Source organism: Oncorhynchus gorbuscha, linkage group LG12 (assembly GCF_021184085.1).
Source record: "Oncorhynchus gorbuscha isolate QuinsamMale2020 ecotype Even-year linkage group LG12, OgorEven_v1.0, whole genome shotgun sequence".
Classification (NCBI taxonomy): Eukaryota; Metazoa; Chordata; class Actinopteri; order Salmoniformes; family Salmonidae; genus Oncorhynchus; species Oncorhynchus gorbuscha.
In genome coordinates, this window is record NC_060184.1 from 56,166,210 (window position 1) to 56,191,702 (window position 25,493).

General features: G+C 42.3%; 1 protein-coding gene across 2 annotated transcripts in view; it reads left to right on the forward strand.

Annotated features, from left to right (window-relative positions):
* odad2 (outer dynein arm docking complex subunit 2) overlaps positions 1–25,493 on the forward strand; it is a 77,480-nt gene that overhangs the window by 25,792 nt on the left and 26,195 nt on the right. For both annotated transcript variants that reach the window (XM_046292389.1, XM_046292388.1), the window contains exons 11-16: positions 11,876–12,022; positions 12,441–12,650; positions 13,880–14,113; positions 14,322–14,432; positions 14,581–14,735; positions 22,032–22,274. In XM_046292389.1, the coding sequence (XP_046148345.1) occupies positions 11,876–12,022; positions 12,441–12,650; positions 13,880–14,113; positions 14,322–14,432; positions 14,581–14,735; positions 22,032–22,274 (1,100 nt within the window). The remainder of the gene's footprint in view (positions 1–11,875; positions 12,023–12,440; positions 12,651–13,879; positions 14,114–14,321; positions 14,433–14,580; positions 14,736–22,031; positions 22,275–25,493) is intronic.

A 25,493-nucleotide genomic window follows, 5' to 3' on the forward strand; every position in this document is an offset into this window, starting at 1 on the left:
ATAGTCACAATAATAATGTTAACATTAATGCTAATGTCACCTGAGAGAAACATAATGTTATCACCTTAACATAATTCCACATGCCTGCTTTGCGTACATTTTATGTCATTGTCGACAAACTGACGTTGGAAAAAATATGCATTACATTGCAAAAGTATTCAGACCCCTTGGATTTCCTCACATTTTATTGTTACAAAATAAATATTCTGTAATGTCAAAGTGGAAGAAAACAATATTTTTGGGGGGTGGATAAATACATTCATAACTAAAATATAGTTGTTGCATAAGTATTCAGCCAATTTGTTTAGACAAGCCTAAATGTAGTTTAACAAATCACATAATAATGGACTCACTCTGTGAGAAATGATAGGGGTTGACATGATTTTTAAATGACTACCCCTTCCTCTGTCCCCCCTACATACAACATATGTAAGGTCCCTCAGTCAAGTGTTGATTTTCAAGCACAGATTCAACTACTGTACAAAGACCGGGGAGCTTTTCGAAAGCCAGATTCAGTCTGCTTTAGCCCCGAGACTGGGCGAGGAATCCATATTTCAGCAGGACAATAACCTACACTGGAGTTGCTTACCAAGAAGAGTGAATGTTCCTGAGTGGCCAAGTTACAGTATTGACTTAAATCTGCTTGAAAATCTATCGCAAGCCTTTGCTGTCTAGCCATTATCCCCAACATCATGACAGAGCTTGAAGAATTTGGGAAAATATTGTACAATTCAGGTGTGCAAAGCTTTTAGAGACTTACCCAATAAGACAGCTTTAGTTGCTGCCAAAGGTGTTTCTTACATGTATTGACTCAGGGAGCGGAATACTTATGCAATGACTATATTTTAGTTATTTAATTTCTATTCATAAAACAAATGTTCAAATTTTCCTCCACTTTGACATTACGGAGTATTCTGTGTAGATTGTTGACCAAAAATGACAATTAAATCCCACTTTGTAACACAATAAAATGTGAAGAAATCCAAGGGTCTGAATACATTGTATAAGGTGCTCCTGTTTTAAAGCGCCTGCTTTGTAGTAGGATGTTTATTGAAGTGGTTGGCCTGGGTCTGTGGAATTCCTGTTTCTGACACACTAGGCCTGTTTGGGTGCATGTGCGAGCCAACGCTTAGGAGATAGAAGAGAGCTGTCTAAACGCAGCAGCTGGACACGCTGTTTGCCCACACCACAGAGCATAAATGAAACGCGCCTCTGAAAGGTCTGACAGTGCATATGGTGAATATTAATGTGTCAAAACACAAAAGGACCAAAAACTCCAGTGACCCAGATTGACTGGAAATACCTCCATCTACTGCCTGATTTGAAAGGATTTCTCCCTTCTCTCAATCTGTGGTTACCGGTCAGTTTATTTGGATAGATACCGTTTAGGCCCATGACATGATGTAATTGCAATCATATGATATTGTGGTTAGTCATTCATTGCATATCTGGCCCCTATACTTTAATGATAATCATGACCTAAGGTAGCTTCTCTCAGCTATGAATCGGCCATTTCAAATGTAGTAAATAAAAAATAAATAAATGTGTGATAAATATATTTTTTTATACAAATTAAATTGATTTTCGGTATAATAATTCAATACGAATTACTTTATTTCGTACCACTATGATCTAGGCATATTAAATATTAGCAGAAACTTAGCTGTGGTACAGTATTTGGCTCTGTCCGTGTTTTTATATACTTTACTGCAATCGGTTCCCCCTAATAAGATCATTCATAGGGCAATCGGTGGTTCTCTAAATGAAACATTCATGCAAAGTTCAGTTCCAGGTAGATATTTTTAGCTTAACAAAACATCAGATAATTAATGAAAATTCCCTCTTAGGAAAGCAGCTGTTACTCTCTTTTCCAAAAAAGGATTTAAAATGTAAATGATATAGAAAGAATATGAGAGAACTTTCAAATTTCATTTTGTTTGTATACGTTATACTTTTCAGTGGGATTGAAGTGAATTCGTAGTGATACTTTGTGCCTTCAACAATATGCATTTGTAAACCTGTACTTCCCAGGCAGTATTATATATGTCTGGGAACCACACACTGGAGTTATTTATGGGGTTTGTCCAGTAGTCATTTTATAATATCATTACCATCAGAAGCTAAATGTAATCCAGAGCCAAGTTAAATATCTGTTTTATTTTAGGAGTAAGAACAGTTTTTTTCTTCGTCTTTTCAGCGGTATAGACAGACATTTGTACTTCAGGAAGATTGAGACTTTCATAAAGCAACACATGAATGATCTGTGTTGCGTTTTAATGTTTATTTATCTAAGGATATTTAGCCAGAGTGCTAATATGTGTGCCGACATTGCATGCGTTTAGAAGGTCTTATGGAACGTGCTAATATGTATACTAATATGTATATATGTGTGCCGATGAATACACATACAGTATGCCATATAATAAGTTGTGTTTTTGCTCGCTGCAATGATGTTATAATGATGTTAACATGTTGCTTGCCACAATGACTTAAACACTTTAGATGAGTCTTGTGTGTGTGGAGTAGAGTATAGTTGAAGTCAGAAGTTTACATACACTTAGGTTGGAGTCGTTAAAACTCGTTTTTCAACCACTCCACATGTTTCTTAACAAACTATAGTTTTGGCAAGTCGGTTAGGACATCTACTTTGTGCAATTCACTGTATCACAATTCCAGTGGGTCAGAAGTTTACATACACTAAGTTGACTGTGCCTTTAAACAGCTTGGAAAATTCCAGAAAAGGATGTCATGGCTTTAGAAGCTTCTGATAGGCTAATTGACATCATTCGACTCAATTGGAGGTGTACCTGTGGATGTATTTCAAGGCCTACCTTCAAACTCAGTGCCTCTTTGCTTGACATCATGGGAAAATCAAAAGAAATCATCATTTTTTAGATCTCCACAAGTCTGTTACATCCTTGGGAGCAATTTCCAAATGCCTGAAGGTACCACGTTCATCTGTACAAACAATAATACACAAGTATAAACACCATGACTACGCCAGACTACGGTTTGCATCTGCACATGGGGACAAATAAATATGTTGTGTAATCTCACTTTCCGATATGAAAACCCTGATAAAACAAAAATAGAACTGTTTGGCCTTAATGACCTTCGTTATGTTTGGAGGAAAAAGGGGGAGGCTGTTTTAGACAAAAAACCTTTAACCAACTAAGATAAATGTTCAATCAGTCCCGAGGGAATGAACAACAACAAAAGCTTCCTGTCCTCACCAAACTGTCCATTTAAATAGTGTCAAGATAATGCATTCATGACAGGGTTTGTCGCGTAAGCGTTACCATCACCGCCATGAGAGCTGAAGGCCCTGGGTTCGCCCCTCTTTGAGGAGACATTTTTAGCATTCTCTTTCATGTATAGTGTTGACACCCCCCTCCCAGTCCCGACACACACCGCCCCACACACGTATGGTGTGTGCTTACTTTCAATGATTAGGATGCTCTTAAAAGAGCATCGTTGAATGGCAATGGACAGGGGCTGTGGTGCTTACGACTGCGGCCTGTTCCATTCGAGCATCCCATTGGTTCCTGCATAGCTACCTGGTGTTGCCTCCCGCCTGCTATGTGAGTCCTCCTACCTGCCCTTGCTATCGTTAACAGACCTTCTGAAACAGTGCACAACAGGAGGGGAGCGCGAAACACACTCTCTACCGGTGTTCTAGCTATTGTTAGCTAGCTAGCTACCTAGCCCGCCTGCTGAGTCCTAGCTTGCTAGCTAACTAGTAGAACTGCAGAAAAATAGTGCCCGACTTTTGGGGATGGACACTGTCTACAGTTGTCCCTAGCTAGCTAGCTACCTATGTTGTCACCCCCACCTCTTCTTCTGTGGGGTTTATCGGCTGTTGGCCTCCAACGTTATGACACGTTACTGCCTCCTACTGTCCTGGAGCGCTCTCGCCTGTGTACCGGAGTCCTAGCTTTTCTAAAAAATGGACCACAAGAAGTATAAAGAGAGGTTCCTGCAGATGAAGGAATGCCCACATGTAGGACCACCCTGAATTGCGGGCCGCAATTGCACCCTACTCCATCTTGCTACTACGGAGGAGAAGAACGGTGGATACTGGAGAGACCAACTCTCAAGGAATACGTTGTTGCCCTCATCCGTCAGATGCACTCCAACCCCTATGGTACATCCCAGGAACACACTGCTTTATGGCTGGGTGGTGGATTGTGTTCCCTGATATGTTTATCGTGCTGGGCCCACTCTATGCATTTGGTTAACTTCTGGTCCCACTGGAACATCCAGCTCCTCCGCTGCGCGATATCAGAGAAGACCACCGCTGTCCCGGGAAACATTCGGATGACCACCTCTAAATCCGCACACCAGCCGCACCAGCGCCGTCCCTTTGGTGTGTCCCAAGTCGTCTCCACCAAGATGTATAACTAGGATGTCAGGGAGAGAAGTAGCACAGTCCCTCTGCTGGCGCAGAACACAGAGCAATTTGTGCCACTTCATGCATTGCTCTCCGAGCCACCTAAAGTGACAGTCAATAATGTATGTACAGTAAATTGTTAATTGGTAGGCTACATGTTGATTATTTTGCTGTGAATATTAAATAAATACTAATAACTACATTATTTCTGTTGCCATTTTCCGTTATGGTGTATTTTTACTTGACTGAATTGCTGTGTTATGTTGTATAATTATGTTGTATAATCACCTTCCGATATGAAAACCTTGGAAATGAAGTGAAGAGTAGGCATTGGTCTGAAGCTGAAAAAGAAAGGAAATTGACACCACAATGTCTACTGAACTCATGCTCTACCAAGGTTGTCCAGCACACAGCTTTGACCTACTACAGTAGCTATGTGGGTCTATTACTTCAAACATTTTGTATGCATGTTGCTTAGGATTCAAACCTTCTCAAACTGCCTAATTGATACATTTCAGTGGAATAATGGAATGCACAGGGTCCTGCTATTAAAATAATACTGTGTATCATTAGGCTCTATCTGTTTTTATAAATAGGCCTATTGTAAATGTTAATTGTTGAAGCGTCACCATCTTTATTGCAAAAATAAATTCAAATACACACTTTAATCTTTAATCACTTTAAACATGTTCATTTGACAGAGGTAATCAACTATCCACTGATCAGCACAGAAACTGATAGAACAGAACCATTTTTTGAAACAAGTGTTTCTGAGCTTATGTCAATATTACACAGCTAAGCTAACTGTTATAGAAATCTACACCAGTGCTAGAGGCATCACTACAGACCCTGTATTCCAGCCGGCTGCGACCGGGAGACCCGTGAGGCTGCGCACAATTAGCCCAGCGGCGTCCGGGTTAGGGGAGGGTTTGGCCGGCCGGGATGTCCTTTCGGGGCGCATGCATGCTGACTATGGTCGCCAGCTGTACGGTGTTTCCTCTGACACATTGGTGTGGCTGGCTTCAGGGTTAAGCAAGCAGTGTGTCAGGAAGCAGTGCGACTTGGCGGGGTCGTGTTTCAGAGGACGCATGGCTCTCAACCTTCGCCTCTCCCGAGTCCGTACAAAGGTGTAAAAAGTAATGTTATAAATACATTTCCCTATATGGTAGCGGTCTCTCAGATTGAAGAACATACAGTAAAGTTTCCATACCAAGTAATTGCCATCCATATGCACTGTAGGTAACCACAAGCTGAAGCCAAACTGCCTCATTTGCTAGAATTAGATACATGGCAACTTAACAGTTTCATATAATATGCTGTCGCCATAGCTGCTACCAATTACCCTAATTTGTGCTCTGCTTTTTTTGATAAAGCATTGGCGATAAGTGGCTTAAGTGATGATTAGCAAAAAATATTTAGGTGACACATTTATTAACATGTTTATTACTTAGCAAACCACACTCAAAGGTTGTCTCTTGTGTAAGTGTTTACAAAGACGGCTAGAATGTGATCATTTTTGTTGCATAGGTGGCTTCTTCATTTTACTGCCACATAATAACACATTAGAGGATCCCTTATTTGTCCCTAATATATATTTTCATATATTAGCATTAGATCATGTCCTTTAGTTTATATTGTCTTATAATAATGAGATTGCAGTATATTTTGTTTTATGTCCTGAGGAAAAGTAACTGATGCAAGCATTTTATAATAAACAATATAATTATTATGTATATTAATTTCCAAGTAAAATGTAAAATATTGCAAAGAGGACGGTGATGTAAGTAGGTGTCATGATTTACTTAAGCGTCTAGAGTGCTCCCCACGTCCATCCACGATGATGACACTTAGTTTAACCCTGGTTGAGGTTGTCCACCCTCTGCTGGTCAGTAGCAGAACTACAGACCCCATAAGTTCTCCTGCCATACAAAAGAGCCAGGGTCAGTCTCTACACCCACATTAACTTCATTTCTACAAGTGAAGCATTATTTCCAAAGAATTAGGTGTTTCGGAGCTTTGAACAGAGTATTCAGCTCTGTTAACATGTTAGAAAGACATTTTCAGAAATAGTTTCTTAATTAACTACCAGGGAAAAAAATGATGGTTGATAATAAGCCTCGGACTAAAAGGGAAAATATAAATACAACACACATCAGTTTGAACCATTATTTTGGAAACCCATAGAAATTAAGTGGGCTACTTTTGCACCAGACAAAGTAATTTTCACTATGAATGTCTGTACCTATTTCCATACTTTTTAAATTAAACAACTTTTTAGTGACAGAAAATACCACAAAACGTTTGGACGCCTGACAAAACTGTATTATTTCACTAGTCGCTACAAGACAGCAGGGCCAGTCATATGCTCAACATTTGATTTTATACATGATCCTATGTCCAATGTGAAGTAAGGGAGAACCACCAATCATTCTTTCCCTATTCCTTACCCATAATGGACTTGGCAGTAGATGGCTACATTTTCTTCATCTGTACCCTACATGGCTAGTCTGCTTCAGAAACGACAGAATAGTATAAACCACATGAATCCTCCGGGATGTGGCCTCAGCCAAGCTGGTTGATTCTTTCTTGCACCGACTGAGGTCGAGGAGGACAGACAGTAGGAACACAGGCAGTAGGAACACAGGCAGTAGGAACACAGACAGTTGGAACACAGGCAGTAGGAACACAGGCAGTAGGACCACAGGCAGTAGAATCACAGGCAGTAGGACCACAGGCAGTAGGACCACAGGCAGTAGGACCACAGGCAGTAGGACCACAGGCAGTAGGACCACAGGCAGTAGGAACACAGGCAGTAGGATCACAGGCAGTAGGAACACAGATAGTGGCTCCACCCCACATGTCCAGCTCTGTGGCACACACACACACACACACACACACACACACACACACACACACACACACACACACACACACACACACACACACACACACACACACACACACACACACACACACACACACACACACACACACACACACACACACACACACACACACACACACACACACACACACACAGGTTATTACCTTGCTGTTTGCTATTAGTTGTATCAAGCAGTGAAGGTTTCAGACATTTCTGGTGGTGAGGAAGTCTAAACAATGGGGGAGACAAAAGCAGACTTTATTTTAATAGGTGATATCAGGTTAACTCCTTTAATTAAATTGTATCCCTGATAGTTTTTTAATTGGTTGTAAAACAGTTTGAGTCCCATAATGGTATTTGATTAGTAGATACATCTTTTATACAATGGTCTCTATAATTTACCTGAGGAAGGACCATTGAGTTGTTGATTAATGATGATCATCCAGCGCTGCGTGTCTGGTGTGAATTCCAGAGCGACCTTAACACGTAAATTCCCTTTATGCGATGTCTACTTCCCAGGGCTTACTTAGTACCTGTTGCACTTGCTCAGTTTTTAATGTATGTGTCTGAATTAACGGACCATAAGAAATGCTTGTTTTAGAAACTCAGCTAAAAAAATAAATATCCCTTTTTCAGGACCCTGTCTATCAAAGGTAATTCGTAAAAATCCAAATAACTTCACACATCTTCATTGTAAAGGGTTTAAACACTGTTTCCCATGCTGGTTCAATGAACCGTAAACAATTAATGAACATGCACCTGTGGATCGGTCGTTAAGACACTAACAGTTTACAGATGGTCGGCAATTAAGGTCACAGTTCTGAAAACCTAGGACACCAAAGAGGCCTTTCTTCTGACTCTGAAATGATTTATCCCTGTGTTTCCTGTCTCTCTGCCAGTTCGTCTTGTTTGTTTTTTCAAGTCAACCAGTGTTCTTCCTTTCTCCTGCTTTTTTGCATTCTCCTTTTTCTAGTCCTCCCAGTTTTGACCCTTGCCTGTTCTGGACTCTGTACTCGCCTGCCTGACCATTCTGCCTGCCTTGACCACGAGCCTGTCTGCCACTCTGTTCTGGTTTTGACCTTTTGCCTTGACCACGGCCATTCTCTTGCCTACTCCTTTTGGATTAATAAACATTGTAAGACTTCAACCATCTGCCTCATGTGTCTGCATCTGGGTCTCACCTTGTGTCATGATCGGAGCGGGATCGATTTGGAGGTGGAGGGTTCCTCATGGTCTGGGGCAGTGTGTCACAGCATCATCGGACTGAGCTTGTTGTCATTGCAGGCAATCTCAACGCTGTGCGTTACAGGGAAGACATCCTCCTCCCTCATGTGGTACCCTTCCTGCAGGCTCATCCTGACATGACCCTCCAGCATGACAATGCCACCAGCGATACTGCTCATTTTGTGCGTGATTTCCTGCAAGACAGGAATGTCAGTGTTCTGCTATGGCCAGCTAAGAGCCCGGATCTCAATCCCTGGGACCTGTTCGATCGGAGGGTGAGGGCTAGGGCCATTCCCCCCCAGAAATGTCCAGGAACTTGCCTTGGTGAAAGAGTGGGGTAACATCTCACAGCAAGAACTGGCAAATCTGCTGCAGTCCATGAGGATGAGATGCACTGCAGTACTTAATGCAGCTGGTGGCCACACCAGATACTGACTGTTACTTTTGATTTTAACCCCCCCCCCTTACGTCTCAGTTGTTGAATCTTGTTATGTTCATACAAATATTTACACATGTTAAGTTTGCTGAAAATAAACGCAGTTGACAGTGAGAGGACGTTTCTTTTTTTTTTATTGGTAATTGACTGCATTCACCAGATCACGAGAGTATATACTGTATTTATGAATACTGAATTCCCTTCATTCCTTCCCTACTTTGTAATGTGAAATATTTAAAGATATTTTTCCTCTGGATATAATTTACGAGGACATTTAGTCATCTCTATCCTTATTGCCAAATCCCGCTGGTAGTGAAATGTATTGAGCAGTGAGTCCCTCCCCAGTTTTGGAGCAGACGTGTTCACCTGGGTTTAAACTACTATAAACAAAACACATAGCAGCCTAACCTCTGCAGTCTTCCCTGTTATCCCCCCCTATTGTGACAAGTGTAAATCTATCTAAGTATTGTTTATTTTCTGTGGTGAATCACAAATGCCACAAAGTCGCATAAATACTGTCGAAAAATGTCCTCATCATGTTATGTAAACCCTAGTCATTGGTTATGTTTACAGTTTATTCATGTGTCTTTCATAAGCTGTAGTCTTTAGATGCAGACAGAGGTTGCTTTCCAAATAGTACCCTATTCTCTTTATAGTGCACTACTTTTGAACAGGGCCCATAGGGTAGTGTACTACATAGGGAATAGTGTGCCATTTGACAGACAGTTGTTGAGTTGTAGGCTATCTGCCCCCTCTGCCTGCACATCTGCCCCTATCATGCTAGCTGGATGAGAGTCAGAGACATCCATCTTAACAGATTGTCAGATGTTGTCAATGTTTTAAAGAATGTCTACAATACTTCTAGACCAAAGCTAACAAAACTGGAAGCATATGATATTTTCTCTCTGGTATCAGTTCTAAACATAGCGTTTTGTTTTTACAAGGTAGGATCCTAGCCCCACTGAATCCTTTGAAGAGTGAGAAGGGGTGGTGGAGACTACATAAGCAGTAGATCCACTGCTGTTAATAGACAAAAGGTTCACATTTAGGCCAACGTCATAATATGGGGAACACATGTGTCCATTATCCCGCTCACAACAGTGTTTCAGGCTACCTCTTTTTGGGAACTCCTTCATATCACGGTTCTCCCAGATACAGTGATTTTAACTGTACTCCCATAACATAAACTGCGTAGAACTTACTGTTATCCATAGTTGCCCCCCCCCCTTTAAATAGCTCTTCTATCTCACGTTAGTGCGTTCATTACATAAGAGATTTGAGTCTCCTCTGCGTGGGCAGAGTAATCTGCCTGGGATGGTCCTGAGTCTGAGATGTTTGTGAAGTGTGCAACTAATAAAGCAGCTTTGCAGTAGTGCCCTAAGAACTCACTGATCTCCACGTCTATCTGTGGTTCATTTAAAAGAAGAACAGAAAGAAAGAAAATGAAACAATAAGATTTGGATTGTTCACTTGCCAGGAGATTTTGACTTTAGGGTGCCGTGTCACATTTCAAAGTCATGCAACACATCCAGCTTACATCCAGCGTATTTTCTACCTACTGCGAGGAACTGTTGTTTTCAATCTGGAATCAGAGGGTTTTGTTCTGTCTAAGCTATACTGAACACAAATATAAATGCGACATGCAACAATTTCAACGATTTTACCGAGTTACAGTTCATATAAGGAAATCAGTCAATTGAAATCAATTCATTATGCCCTGATCTATAGATTTCACATGACTGGGCAGGGGCGCAGCCACTTGGGAGCCAGGCCCAGCCAATCCGAATGTGTTTTTCTCCACAAAAGGGCTTTATTACAGACAGAAATACTCCTCAGTTTCATCCGCTGTCCGGGTGGCTGGTCTCAGATGATCCCGCAGGTGAAGAAGCTGGATGTGGAGGTCCTGGGCTGGCGTGGTTACACGTGGTCTGCAGTTGTGAGGCTGGTTGTGCAATTCTCTAAAACAACGTTGGATGCGGCTTATAATAGAGAAATTAACATTTAATTCTCTGGCAACAGCTCTGGTGGACATTCCTACAAGTCACCATGGCAATTGCACACCCTCTCAAAACTTGAGACATCTGTGGCTTTGTGTTGTGTGACAAAACATTTCAGAATGGCCTTTTATTGCCCCCAGCACAAGGTGCAACTGTGTACTGATCACGCTGTTTAATCAGCTTATTGATATGCCACACCTGTCAGGTGGATGGATTATTTTGGCAAAGGAGAAATGCTCACTAACAAGGATGTAAACAAATGTGTACACAACATTTTGGAGAAATAAGCTTGTTGTGTGTATGGAACATTTCAGTGATCAGCTAATGAAACATCTGATCAAAACTTTACATGTTGTGTTTGTATTTTATTCAGTATATTTCACATCAACAGAATGTGTTTTATATCTTTACATTGTTTTGCACACGTTGCACTCAAGAGGCAATAAACCCAAATTGGCTCAATATCCTCTTCCTATATATTGAGGCACTTGAAGTGAAATCAAAGAAGATATTTTTTTTAAACTCCCAAACCACTTGTTTGCTTAGTAGTAGTTACTAAGTAGCTAATTGGGTAGAAACAAGCTTTGAGTTATTTTATGTGTGTATAGCAACTGTAATGACAGAGAGTCTTTTGAAATGCTTACTCATTATTATGTTCAATCGACATTTCAATGCTAATTTTGTCTCTTTTATCTTCAACTTGGGTCATTATCTATGGTTTCTGGCCACAGGCATCTTGAGTCTGAGTCAATGCCATTCCATATCAGATCATTCCTCTCCACCGGTGTTTAACTGTCACAAAATAACCCCAGCAGGCATGGTTAAAGAGAGGTATCAGTAGAGGGAAGGAGGGGAGACGCTGTGTCCTCATTTTTCTCAGTGTCTCTTTAATTATTTTCTCTGCCGTTTTATTCATTGGTGCCGTGTTTTCATTCTCATTTCAGGGAGGCAACCAGACGGCCACTGTGATTGCTCTGTGCTCCATGAGGGACTTTAATTTAGCCCAGGAGACGTGCCAACTGGCCATCCGGGATGTAGGTGGCCTTGAAGTCCTCATTAACTTGCTGGATACAGAAGAAATCAAATGCAAAGTGAGTAGCCCTCCCAGTCCCTGCTCCCTGCCAAGCGGACCTGGATGCCCGTGGTGGGGGGGCAGAGCTGCCCCTGTGCTGTGTGTGCCAGCCTAGTGTTTCAGATACCCAGAGTACTGACTGGAGGTCCTTTAAAGACACGGGGAAGCAATTCGACTTCAATAGACCTAATGAGATGTGTGGGCGCTTTTTATTACAGCATGCCTTGATATTGAGACTCTTTAGAAGCTGCTGTCTATTTTTAGGGGTCACGTTTCGGGGGTTTACCTAATCCTCTTTATTTGTGCTCTTGTTGATGGATGTTTAGCCCATGTTGTTGGCTTTGCAGTTTTTCTTCATACAAGCGAACGTTTTTTACCCGCTAAGGAGATTTAGCGAGATGTACTCTGTGGACTTACCGTCTTCGTGCATGGTTTAGATTGGCTCTCTGAAGATTCTGAAGGAGATCAGCCGTAACTCTCAGATCCGCCGGGCCATCGCTGACCTGGGGGGCCTGCAGACCATGGTGAAGATCTTGGACTCCCCAGACAAGGACCTAAAATACCTGGCCGCAGAGACCATCGCCAACGTGGCCAAGTTCAGACGGGCCAGAAGGACAGTCAGACAGCACGGAGGGATCAAGAGACTGGTGAGTCTAGTGGGAAGATATATACTGTGCTGTGGCACAGCAGCGCATAGCCTTGCATAAGGGAACGTAATGCTAATGTTATTTAGACAGACGCTTTGATCCAAAACATTGACAGTGACACATAAATATATGGGAATGTATTCCGTGCGGGAAATGAACCCACAGCCCTGCTGATGTTCCCAGCAGCACGCTCTAACTGACCCTCCACAGAGCCCATTTGGAGTCACATGCTATAGCAAAGCAGAACCTTAGGCAATATAGTCCAATATAGTCAAATCAGGGCTCCCCTCTACAGAACACAGCCCAGCAACACACAGCTCTTCACAGCACTGGCTCTTCTAAGTACCTCCAGTTTCCATACACTGGGTTCCCTGATACATGCCACCCTCACCCACCTTTCCCCCCGTTTTATGTTACAAAACATCAAAGTCATTGGGGGGGAAACGGATAGAATGTCCTTTGACATTTATTGACAGAGCGACCTGTGATTAAAGCCTGTGGGCCTTGTATATTTATCCTCAAGCACCAAATCGGATGTGCTCATTGCAGTCATTGCAGTGGAGAGATTAATTTCACGCTGAACTACAGACTGAGACCACCTTTGAACTGCATAACATGTGTAATAGCTTTGCCTGCTCTGTCTCAGTGGCCGTGCAGGAACTATGGCTTTAACACAGCCCTGACACACAGACCGACGCTCATAAAGGGTCACTCAGGGATTTCAACACCGTAACATCAACACGCAGACCTGCTCTTTTTCCACATTCTGAATCTGTTTTTTTATTCTGTCCGCTCACATAGTAATATGATTTAATTATGCACCTAATCATGGCCAGCAACTTTGCTAATCTCATTCAATGCATTGCGTCAACGGAAACCACAGCTATCATTACAGCATTTCCTGTGGTTTTCACATTCACTCTCGCAATGTCGGATAGATATTTTATGTGATGCACACGGGATCCTTGAGTGTGTGTTCTCTGTGTGTGTGTGTTCGTTCCCAGGTAGACTTACTAGACTGCGTGCCTGACTCGGCGGCCCTGAGTGTGTGTTCTCTGTGTGTGTGTGTTCGTTCCCAGGTAGAGTTACTAGACTGCGTGCCTGACTCGGCGGCCCTGAGTGTGTGTTCTCTGGGTGTGTGTGTTCGTTCCCAGGTAGAGTTACTAGACTGCGTGCCTGACTCGGCGGCCCTGAGTGTGTGTTCTCTGTGTGTGTGTGTTCGTTCCCAGGTAGAGTTACTAGACTGCGTGCCTGACTCGGCGGCCCTGACAGAGGAGCAGGAGAAGGACGTGGAGGTGGCTCGCTGCGGGGCCCTGGCCCTCTGGAGCTGCAGTAAGAGCACCAGGAACAAAGAGGCCATCCGCAAGGCCGGGGGCATCCCTCTTCTGGCTCGCTTGCTCAAGTCTCCCCACGAGAACATGCTGATCCCTGTCGTGGGAACCCTGCAGGAGTGTGCCTCCGAGGTGAGGGGCTCACTATGAGGCTCTGGCCAAAAGAAGTGCCCTATATAGGGAATAGGGTGTCCATGTCGGGTATACCTCTGGTTTAGTGGGCAGCATGTGTAGCAGATTAAGGTATGGAGTGCTACCCTGAAGAGGATCACCTAGTGATTTATCATTGCAAACTAAAACACTGTCATTGACTGCCTATGTGTTTTCCCTGAACGTTCAGAGAAGTTACAGGATTGCCATCCAGACGGAGGGTATGATTGAGGACTTGGTGAAAAACCTCAACTGTGACAACCACGAGCTACAGATGCACTGTGCCAGTGCCATCTTCAAGGTAACCATGGTTATGACTCATGTTAAGAATGTTTTCAGTCCATCATAAACAAACAATAATAAATTGAGGCTGGGAATGTGGACAATGCACAAGCATTAGGTCAAGAAGCATCCCAAAATATCTAGCAATGTGTGTCTGTCTGTCTCAGTGTGCAGAAGACAAGCGTACCCGTGACCTGGTGCGTCAGTGCGAGGGCCTGCAGCCCCTGGTGACTCTGCTGAGCCAGGCAGACAACAAGCAGCTCCTGGCTGCCACCACTGGGGCCATCTGGAAGTGCTCCATCAGCATGGAGAACGTGGCTAAGTAACGTTACCCCTCCCTCTCCCTCCATCCAGGCATCCCTCCCTCCTTCTCTCCTTCCCATTATTATTAACCCTCATTATCACTACAGCCCCACTCAGACTGGAGCCTGACCAGCACCAGAGGTAAACTGTAGATGTCATTATGTCATTGGTAGGTTGGTGCAATTACTGGTAGCCTATAAAATGAGCCTGGCCCTGACTTTGACAAATTACCCACACAGAAGTACATTTTTGTCTTGACTGATGTCCACTTAGCATGTATTGAGTGGGCAGCCATAGGTGCTCGTAATACTCAGATAATATGTTTGCAAACTTAGTGTCACGAGTCTGATGGGAATTTAGAGAGCTGAATTTAAAGTATGGGGAGATGGGTCTACAGTACGTTCCAATGGAAATCCTAGTGATAGAGGTTTGGATGGTATGCTGCGATCACGTGGCGTTTTTACGAGACCTCTCATGTGTTCATATGTGAGTCTCACTTTTTCCACTCCCAAAAGTAGTCACGTCTCGTCCTTTACGTTGTGTCTGACCGAAGTGATTATTTGGACAAGATGTTAAGTTTTGCAGCTACACAGATTCTATTTAGCGTTGATCTTTTATGTGACTGTTAGCAGGAGGAATGTGCGCTTTTCTGCCGTTAACAAAAGATGAAGTAAAGAGTTTATTTTATAGACAGACACCCTTTGGTGTCTAAAGCAGCTCTCCTCCCATCAGTAATGAACATGGGCAAGCGGACTGAGAGAAAGCTGCCTCGAAAATGACTCCTCCATAATGTTGGAAATGTAAGCTGACAGACTCTTAAATCATTTGTCATGTTACGGCATACCCACGTTTATTTCATTGTCATTTAGTTCCCCTCAACAGTCACACTTTCTGGAATCTTTCCTTGGCTGGCTTTATTTTGCGTGGGATGATTTTTTAAATCAGTCATTTTCCCTCAAAAAGAAATAATGGCTGAAAACCGTGACCCGGCAGCGCTCAATGGTTGCTAAAGGTATTCCCATGACTTGTTTTGTTGTTGCTGTATTTCTTTTATTTGTCAGAGTGACTCAGGGGACAATGCAAGCCATATGCATTAATTTATGCCACCGTAACCTCTTAATAAATTCAAGGCTTATTTTCAGAAACGTAGCCAACAAACCGATAAGGCTGATAAAAAAGGCTTTTGGAGTTGTGATGAATTAAGATCATGTGGAAATGTCTAGCATCTGACTCAAAAACTCTGTAGGCCTGAAGATTGCAGAGGAATTTCAAAAATAATAGTAAAATGTCCCAGTAGCACTCACACCGGCCTCTCTCCACTTCATATTTCATAACTGACAGAATGATATCCTACATTTAGAGTCTAAGTTAAGTCTTCCCAACTGGAAGCAAGTGCCTGTTGCCACAGTCAATTAAGCAATGATCCCATTATAGAAGCATGCCAATAACTCTCTCTTTAAAACAGGTGGATATAGATTACTATCTCTGATGCCAAGTTCATGGTGGACAACCAGACCAGTGGTTATTTTCATAAACAAAAGCATCTGTTCTGTTTACATAGAACGAGGAGTGTTGGATAACAACAGATTTAGTTATGAAGACTAAAGAATTCATACAGCAGAGAGTTCAAGAAACAAAGTGGAACCTTTCAGACTGCATGTCAGTCCTCTGGCTACTTAACAAGCCTTCCTGTTCAGTCCAGTTCAGATGCATATGGAATAACACAAAAATGGCAGAGATTGGGAGCCCTTTAGAGTGCAGCCAGCCTGGCACGGCGATAAAACAAGTGAACTACACTGGCAATGAGTAATGTGGCACCCTGTGCACTTGCTCCCATTACAGGCCGCTTGTCTCAGCGTACTTACTCATAATACTGTTGCTATGCAAAAATGGTCCATAATAATAATAAATAATGATACTGATAATCACATGTTAAACCGCAATTTGCTGACACTTCATTGGCAAACATCAAACCCTCACACTGTGTTTGTGTTTAGTTTTTTGGACGGCTCGAGCGGTTGGTGTGAATAAAGGTAGACATTTGGCCGTGGGTTCTCCAGGAAGTGGATCTGTTTTTTTTCTTCTGTTTTTGAAAAAAAAAAAACTCTCCCAGGGTTATTTGAATAACATGTAAAAACGTCAAGACGCAGGTTTGGAATCACATGACCAAGTCATTACTGTCAAAAAGGAACGGCTGCAAACGGTAATAGAGTTTTTTGTCGAGAGTTGTTAAGGGCCGTTGTGTTCATTTCAGAATCAATCATGGGCCGAGTGGTGTTTCGAGACGAAAATCGTTTTAGAATATATTTGACAGAAACAGTAATGAGAGGGAGTTGAGCTTTTTTTGTATTCCCAAGTAGTAAATGAACAACTCAAGCAGCCCTTGTGGCCAATAGCAGACAGTGTGCTTTCGTGTGAGTGATCTTTAACATGGCATGGCTGTACTGTACAGTAGGGGTGTGTGGGATGCAGGCCTGAGATATGTGGAGCGAGAGGGAGACCTCCCCTAAAGTCCAGAAGAAGACACACGTGTTAGCTATTTTCCTGAATAATGATGCATCAACATAAGAGATCATTGATGGACAAAAAAATATCATTATCTTAATAACTTAAGTGTGTTTGTTTTAAAGGTCTACATCGGCTAAATGCCGAGAGATTGACATTTTCCTTAGACCTGCAATATGGAGCCTATAGTATGTATGAAAGGCCTTAATAAAAAGGCCTCTCAAACCTCTTGTCTCGCACTAGGAACGTTTTGGACTGTTGTTTTGTGCAGATTTAAAAGCAGATGTATAGGTGCATTGATACGTGTCCCCTTGAACCTTATACACGGAAGTGTTATGAACACACACAAAAGCTGTGTAAAAACTAAGCCCTGTAACAAACAAGTGAGGGAAGAACTTTGCAATGGAAAGTGGTCCTCGCCAAGACTCTGACTGTATTTGCCAACGCAATAATGTTTGAGGTCAAGATTGTATGGTTCAGTTACAATTACTGGCTATGCATCCAGTCCTCCTTCTCTTACCTCTCTTCCAGAGTCTATGATGAGCAGAACACCATCATTATGTATCATAATGATACTTCTTTCTTACCTCCCGTTTCTATCTACAGAACTTTGCTCACCCGACCTCTAGGCCTATTCAGGCAGCAGTTCACTCTCCTTCATTTTGTAGTGGGTTCGTTTTTCTGTTCAAAGTTAGACAGTAGAATGTATCCTTCTGAAAGTCTCCCAGGCCCTTTATGATTCCCATTGAACGTCTTCGAGGCTCTCTTCCTTTCCCGTCGTCCTTGAAATGACAGACAGGCAGCTGTGGTATAAAAGGACAGACAGGCAGCAGTCAAATTCTTTGCACCACCAATGTGAATGAATGTGTTACTGTAACAGATGTGTTTAGAAAAAGAGCAACACAATTTGTCATAGAACTGCTACACAGAAGCCTCTCTTTGGTCCCTGTGCCTTTTGATAGGCCTTAATGATGCCTCCACTTGTATTGAGCCTACTGTTTGTACGAGGAGCTCATTCAGCCAGTTTCGTGTTACTTCTGCCAATTACGCGAGCTGGGATTAGCTGAACAAAAATAGGCATGACTTGCAGTCCATTTATCAAAAGTTATTTGTGCAATTACAAGGGAATTCTAGGTCTGGGAATTTCCAGGGACCTCACAATACGATATTATCACAATGCTTGAGTGCCGATATGATATGTATTTAGATTCTATCAAATCAACATTTATTGGTCTGGTACACAGTTTTACAGATGTTAACGCAGGTGCAGAGAAATGCTTATGTTTCTTGTTGCAACAATGCAGAAATGTCTAGCAATCCAATGACTATACACACATAATCCAACATTTACACAAATAAATAAATAAAGATGAGCAATTTTAGAATCTGGAATATATATATATATATATAAATAAATAAATATATATATCTTTACATACTGTTTTACACACTTTATATGTTTATAATGTATTATGTTATATGTTTATATGTTTATAATGTATTCTAGTCAAGGATTCATCCTATATAACTACTACTGTACACACCTTCTGTACACACCGCATCTATTCATATACTGTCCATACTGCGTATACACACTATAATATATATATATATATACATACACACACTATAATATATATATGTATATATTATAGTGTGTATATATACAGTGGGGCAATTAAAGTATTTAGTCAGCCACCAATTGTGCAAGTTCTCCCACTTAAAAAGATGAGAGGCCTGGAATTTTCAGAAAATCACATTGTAGGATTTTTTATGAATTTATTTATAAATTATGGTGGAAAATAAGTATTTGGTCAATAACAAAAGTTGATCTCAATACTTTGTTATATACCCTTTGTTGGCAATGACAGAGGTCAAACGTTTTCTGTAAGTCTTCACAAGGTTTTCACACACTGTTGCTGGTATTTTGGCCCATTCCTCCATGCAGATCTCCTCTAGAGCAGTAATGTTTTGGGGCTGTTGCTGGGCAACATGGACTTTCAACTCCCGCCAAAGATTTTCTATGGGGTTGAGATCTGGAGACTGGCTAGGCCACTCCAGGACCTTGAAATGCTTCTTACGAAGCCACTTCTTCGTTGCCCGGGTGGTGAGTTTGGGATCATTGTCATGCTGAAAGACCCAGCCACGTTTCATCTTCAATGCCCTTGCTGATGGAAGGAGGTTTTCACTCAAAATCTCACGATACATGGCCCCATTCATTCTTTCCTTTACACGGATCAGTCGTCCTGGTCCCTTTGCAGAAAAACAGCACCAAAGCATGATGTTTCCACCCCCATGCTACACAGTAGATATGGTGTTCTTTGGATGCAACTCAGCATTCTTTGTCCTCCAAACACGACGAGTTGAGTTTTTACCAAAAAGTTATATTTTGGTTTCATCTGATCATATGACATTCTCCCAATCTTCTTCTGGATCATCCAAATGCTCTCTAGCAAACTTCAGACGGGCCTGGACATGTACTGGCTTAAGCAGGGGGACACGTCTGGCACTGCAGGATTTGAGTCCGTCCCTGGCGGCGTAGTATGTTACTGATGGTAGGTTTTGTTACTTTGGTCCCAGCTCTCTGCAGGTCATTCACTAGGTCTCCCTGTGTGGTTCTGGGATTTTTGCTCACCGTTTATGTGATCATTTTGACCCCACGGGATGAGATCTTGCGTGGAGCCCCAGATCGAGGGAGATTATCAGTGGTCTTGTATGTCTTCCATTTCCTAATAATTGCTCCCACAGTTGATTTCTTCAAACCAAACTGCTTACCTATTGCAGATTCAGTCTTCCCAGCCTGGTGCAGGTCTACAATTTTGTTTCTGGTGTCCTTTGACAGCTCTTTGGTCTTGGCCATAGTGGAGTTTGAAGTGTGACTGTTTGAGGTTGTGGACAGGTGTCTTTTATACTGATAACAAGTTCAAACAGGTGCCATTAATACAGGTTACGAGTGGAGGACAGAGGAGCCTCTTAAAGAAGAAGTTACAGGTCTGTGAGAGCCATAAATCTAGCTTGTTTGTAGGTGACCAAATACTTATTTTCCACCATAATTTGCAAATAAATTCATTAAAAATCCTACATTGTGATTTTCTGGATTTTTTTTCTCATTTTGTCTGTCATAGTTGAAGTGTACCTATGATGAAAATGACAGGCCTCTCTCGTCTTTTTAAGTGGGAGAACTTGCACAATTGGTGGCTAAATACTTTTTTGCCCTACTGTATATATACACACTAATATATATATATATACATACACACACTATAATATATATATTATAGTGTGTATACACAGTATGGACATTTTATGAATAGATAAGGTGTGTACAGCAGTAGTTGTATAGGATTAATCCTTGACTAGAATACATTATAAACATATAAAGTGTGTAAAACATTATGTCAACATTATTAAAGTGACCAGTGTTCAATACTCTTGGGCAGCAGTCTCTAAGGTACAGGGTAGAGTACTGGGTGGTAGCCGGCTAGTAACAGTGACTAAGCAGAGTACTGGGTGGAGGCTGGCTAGTGTTGACTGTTTAACAGTCTGATGACCTGGAGATAGAAGCTGTTTTCAATCTCTCGGTCCCAGTTTTGATGCACCTATAAGAGCGTCTGCTAAATGACTTAAATGTAAATGTAAATGTCTTCGCCTTCTAGATGGCAGCGGGGTGAACAGGCCGTGGCCCTTGTGGCTGAGACAATTCTATATGACAATTCTATATGTATTGTGATTCGATACTGCGATTTTATTGCGCTTTGATGTTCCAAACATATTGCTCACTATCTGTCTGCTGGAGAGAGACAAGAGAGAGCATGATAACATTTGTTTTGATCAGTCATGGAAATAAAAGTCCTATAAACATGTTGGCTCACTATTTTTAAAAAGATGGACAAGCTATAGGATGGAAAATACCGAGTTCTGGCGCATGTACAGCTAACGCTACCTAGTATCAAATCCATACCCGGAGTCAAAGTATCGATATAATATTGTCCAAAATAATATCTGTAATATCTGTATAAATGATATCCCCCATCACTCAATTCTGCTGTTGGAGCACCATGCAGATACAACTTCAATGGTGGCCATATGAATAGCATCGTTGTTCTACGCTAAATTCACTAAAAGTTTGCTTAGGCAGCCGCTCCGTTCATTACTGTTATACTTGCAAGAAGAATATGTTTCGGTGGATCATGACCAAAACCAAATGACCTTGGACACTTTCTACAATAGCCTACGGACTGTGTTGCCAGCAACCATAACTGTGAGGGAAAACAGTCATAGAACGTAACCGTACATCAGAGGTTTGTTGAGGCTTTCTGCAACCACATTATATGCCTCTTAAATGTTTACTGTCGTTTACCCACTCGGTAGTTCTGGCAAACAAAGTGAAATCACAGTAAAACAGGGAGTGAACTCGTCCAAGCCACAGTGAACCTCGGTCATGCAAAGTACATGTGTGGAGAGGCCTTTGAGCAGTCGTGGGAAACCTGTCCTGTTGTTACTGGGTCAAGTGATTTGTGCTGGGAAAAAATGCATCCGTTCCCAAATATAACTCCATTCCTGAAATATATCGCTCTCTATATTATCACACTGTCACCTGGCCAATCCAAGACATTTTGACGTGCTCCACGCACATTGAAACATCTACAGGATATTGATTATGATTCCGAATTGTGTCCTATTCTTGAAAGCCCCTACACTTACAGTATGTCCAAAGTTACATATAACATATGAGGCTATAAAAAAGATGAAAGTGATTGGTTGAATAAAGTGATTGGTTGATTGACCCTGGTGCTGTGCCTTTCCCCAGGTTCCAGGATTACAAGGCCTTGGAGACCCTGGTGAGTCTGCTGACAGACCAGCCTGAGGAGGTGCTGGTGAACGTGGTCGGTGCGCTGGGCGAGGGGGCCCAGAAACCTGCTAACAGGGCCACCATCAGGAAGTGTGGAGGCATCCAGCCCCTGGTCAACCTGCTGACGGGAACCAACCAGGCCCTGCTGGTCAACGTCACCAAGGCTGTGGGAGCCTGCGCCACCGAGCTTGAGAATATGACGTAAATCATAGAGATATATTTAATGTTGTGGCGTAAATCACCAACTCCGTTCAGATGATCAACAGACCCAGACCCAACAGACCCATGTATTGCCATCTCTTAAGCTCTTCAAAATGGTTCATAACCCGTATCATTAGCGGTCGTTCATCATCGTAATTGGTCCTTCTAATGTTGATAACAGGCGGTGTCCCGGTGATAGTGTGCGGCTATGATCTTAATCTCTCATCCTCGCCAGGTAGGTTTAATGTTCGTCTTCAGCGGAGTGACAGTTTTAAAAGCCTTGTTTATTGTACCTGCTGCGATAAATATGGTTGTGGTGGCGCGTCCCACAGTTTTACTGTACGTCTGCGGTCATTCATGTTGCTGAACTGGTCAGAGTAGCATACCTTCAGCCGTCCAAGCCCTCGTGGCTGGAAAAACATCAACAGTGAACACATAGCTACAGTCCAGTTCTGCTAACTACAGTATGTGCCGCTTATTTGGCTTCAATGCTCCTAAACGCTGCATACAATATAGTCCCATTTGAATCTCATTGCTATTACAAGGCTGTTACAGACTGCAAGACCCTTACTTAATTAACACTGGATATGAATAAATCACTTTGATGTCTGAGTATGTTTTGTTAGGCTAGCCATTAATGCCATTGTAAGAATAAGTAATATGGTGTTGATAAGCACAGTGGTGCAATAAAAGTTGCAGAACTGTTGTTTTGAAGAAATAAGGCCGTTTCAGCAATTAGGCTAGCTAGCCTAACTTCTCCATTCACCCAGGCAGAATGTTATATCTGAACCCATTCATTCAGGGCCATGTTTTCTCATGGAATGTATATTTAGGCCTTGTCATTTTTTTAGCATTTGCACTTAGTTGTGGACAGAAAGTCGTTATTTCCACAAGTGCTTTCTGTATGTCTTGTGGCAGGGTGAATTATTTTGAGGACCTGTGTGTACAGTAGTTTGCCGAGCAATTAACATAGCTCACATTTGATTGTTTCCTGCTCCAGACCACGTTTGGTCAGAGCTGGTTCTCAGATTAAGGACCTGACCAGGCCTGCTATTGTCACTCCACTGACTGACTGGACTACAGGGTGATGTATGTCTGTGCTGCTCCAAACTCTACATGGTGCTTCAAATTCTTTGCAAAATCCATGTCAGTTATTGGCTTTGTTTAGCTTTGTTTTCCTGGTCCAGGCCACATGGCCAGGAAAACGTCCTGGCCATAGTTGTAACTTTTCAAAACTAGCTAATCGATGATCTACGCCTACCTGTTTGTTTTAAAATCCTTTTGAAAATAAGCGTATTTTTATTCTAAGCTATTGCACTGTGTGGCTAATGATATCATAGACAAAATATGGGGAAAATATCACATTACATTCCCTCCTAGTACTTTCTGTAATTTACAAGAAAGAACACACGTTTTGCAAATGCCTTGAGGCTTTGTGGTCTCCTTGTTTCCATCCCTCATCCAACTGTCAGTTGTCTCCTTCATGCTAACGTGTTTCATACCTGCTCTTGTGAGGACAGAACTTTTCTGGCGCTCGATATGAAGTTTAGTTTGTTGTTGGGCTGGATTTAGGAGGCCCCTCTGACTGGAGTCTTACGATATGATCCCCCAGACTGATTTATGTGCAAACGGAAGACAGATGGCGCAGGGGACTTCTCTTGATGAGTGCTCGCTCATTGCCAGTCACGGAGATACCGTGATTAGGGAGTGTTTAAGTAATTATGACAGCATTCAATGTCGGCCTTGTTGGTGGAAGCACACATGGGAAAAACGTTACATGTTATTTATACCAGACAACGGGCACATTGTGGTGTAATTCTTTGGGTTCCCAGACCCTGACTACAGCCTTGACTACAGTCATGTACGCAGCATGAAATACAGCTTATGCTTAAGTAAACTTCAACTCGGACGCCATGAAATATAGAGAGACCTGTCTACTGGCTCTGTTTGATTTGGAAAGAGGTATCCCCAGACTACCCACCCACTGTACAGTATAATGTTGTTTTGGTTCTATATATAAATATCTGTATAGACCTCTCACTTTACCTTGATTTAAGTTAACCTATGGCCTACCGTCACATAGGCACTCAGTGATTTCTCATGAAGATCCACTTTACCAGACCAGACCAGGCTGAGAGTGAGTTTTTAGAGCTGTGGTGGAAACAGAATGGGACTGGTGAAGGTTGGTTTGTCATTGAAAACCCATGCAGAACCCTTTGATTCTGCCCTGTGATGGGTTTTCAGAGCTTGGACAAATGAATACTACTGTATGGCCCAGCCAGAGCTCTGAGAAAGACGAGCACTCAAATGTTCCTCTTGACTGTGAAAGTATATACACTGAACAAAAATATAAACACATCATACATCAACAAATTCAAAGATTTGTGTACAGATCCTTGCGACATGGGGCTGTGCATTATCATGTTGAAAAATTAGGTGATGGCGGTGGATGAATGAAATGACAATGGGCCTCAGGATCTCATCACTGTATCTCTACCTGCCCATACCATAACCCCATCGCCACCAATGGGGCACTCTGTTCACAACATTGACATCAGCAAACCACTCGCCCACACAACGCCAAACACGCTGTCTGCCATCTGCCGCTACAGTTGAAACCGGGATTCATCCGTGAAGAGCACACTTCTCCAGCGTGCCAGTGGCCATCGAAGGTGAGCATTTGCCCACTGAAGTCTGTTACAACACCGAACTGCAGTCAGGTCAGTACCCTGGTGAGGCCGATGAGCACGCATATGAGCTTCCCTGAGACGGTTTCTGACAGTTTGTTCAGAAATTCTTTGGTTGTGCAAACCCACAGTTTCATCAGCTGTCCGGATGACTGGTCTCAGACGATCCCTCAGGTAAAGAAGCCAGATGTGGATGTCGTGGTTACATGTGGTCTGCGGTTGTGAGGCCGGTTGGATGTACAGCCAAATTCTTTTAGTAGATAAATTAACATGACATTTTCTGGCAACAGCATCATTTTTATAGACTTTTATTGTCCCCAGCACAAGGTGCACCTGTGTAATGATCACGCTGTTTAATCAGCTTCTTGATATTCAACACCTGTCCAGGTGGATGGATCATCTTGGCAAAGGATAAATGCTCACTAACAGGGATGTAAACAAATGTGTACACTAAATTTGAGAGAAATACTATTTGTGTGTGTTTGTAAAATTTCTGCTATCTTTTATTTCAGCTCATGAAACATGGGCCCAA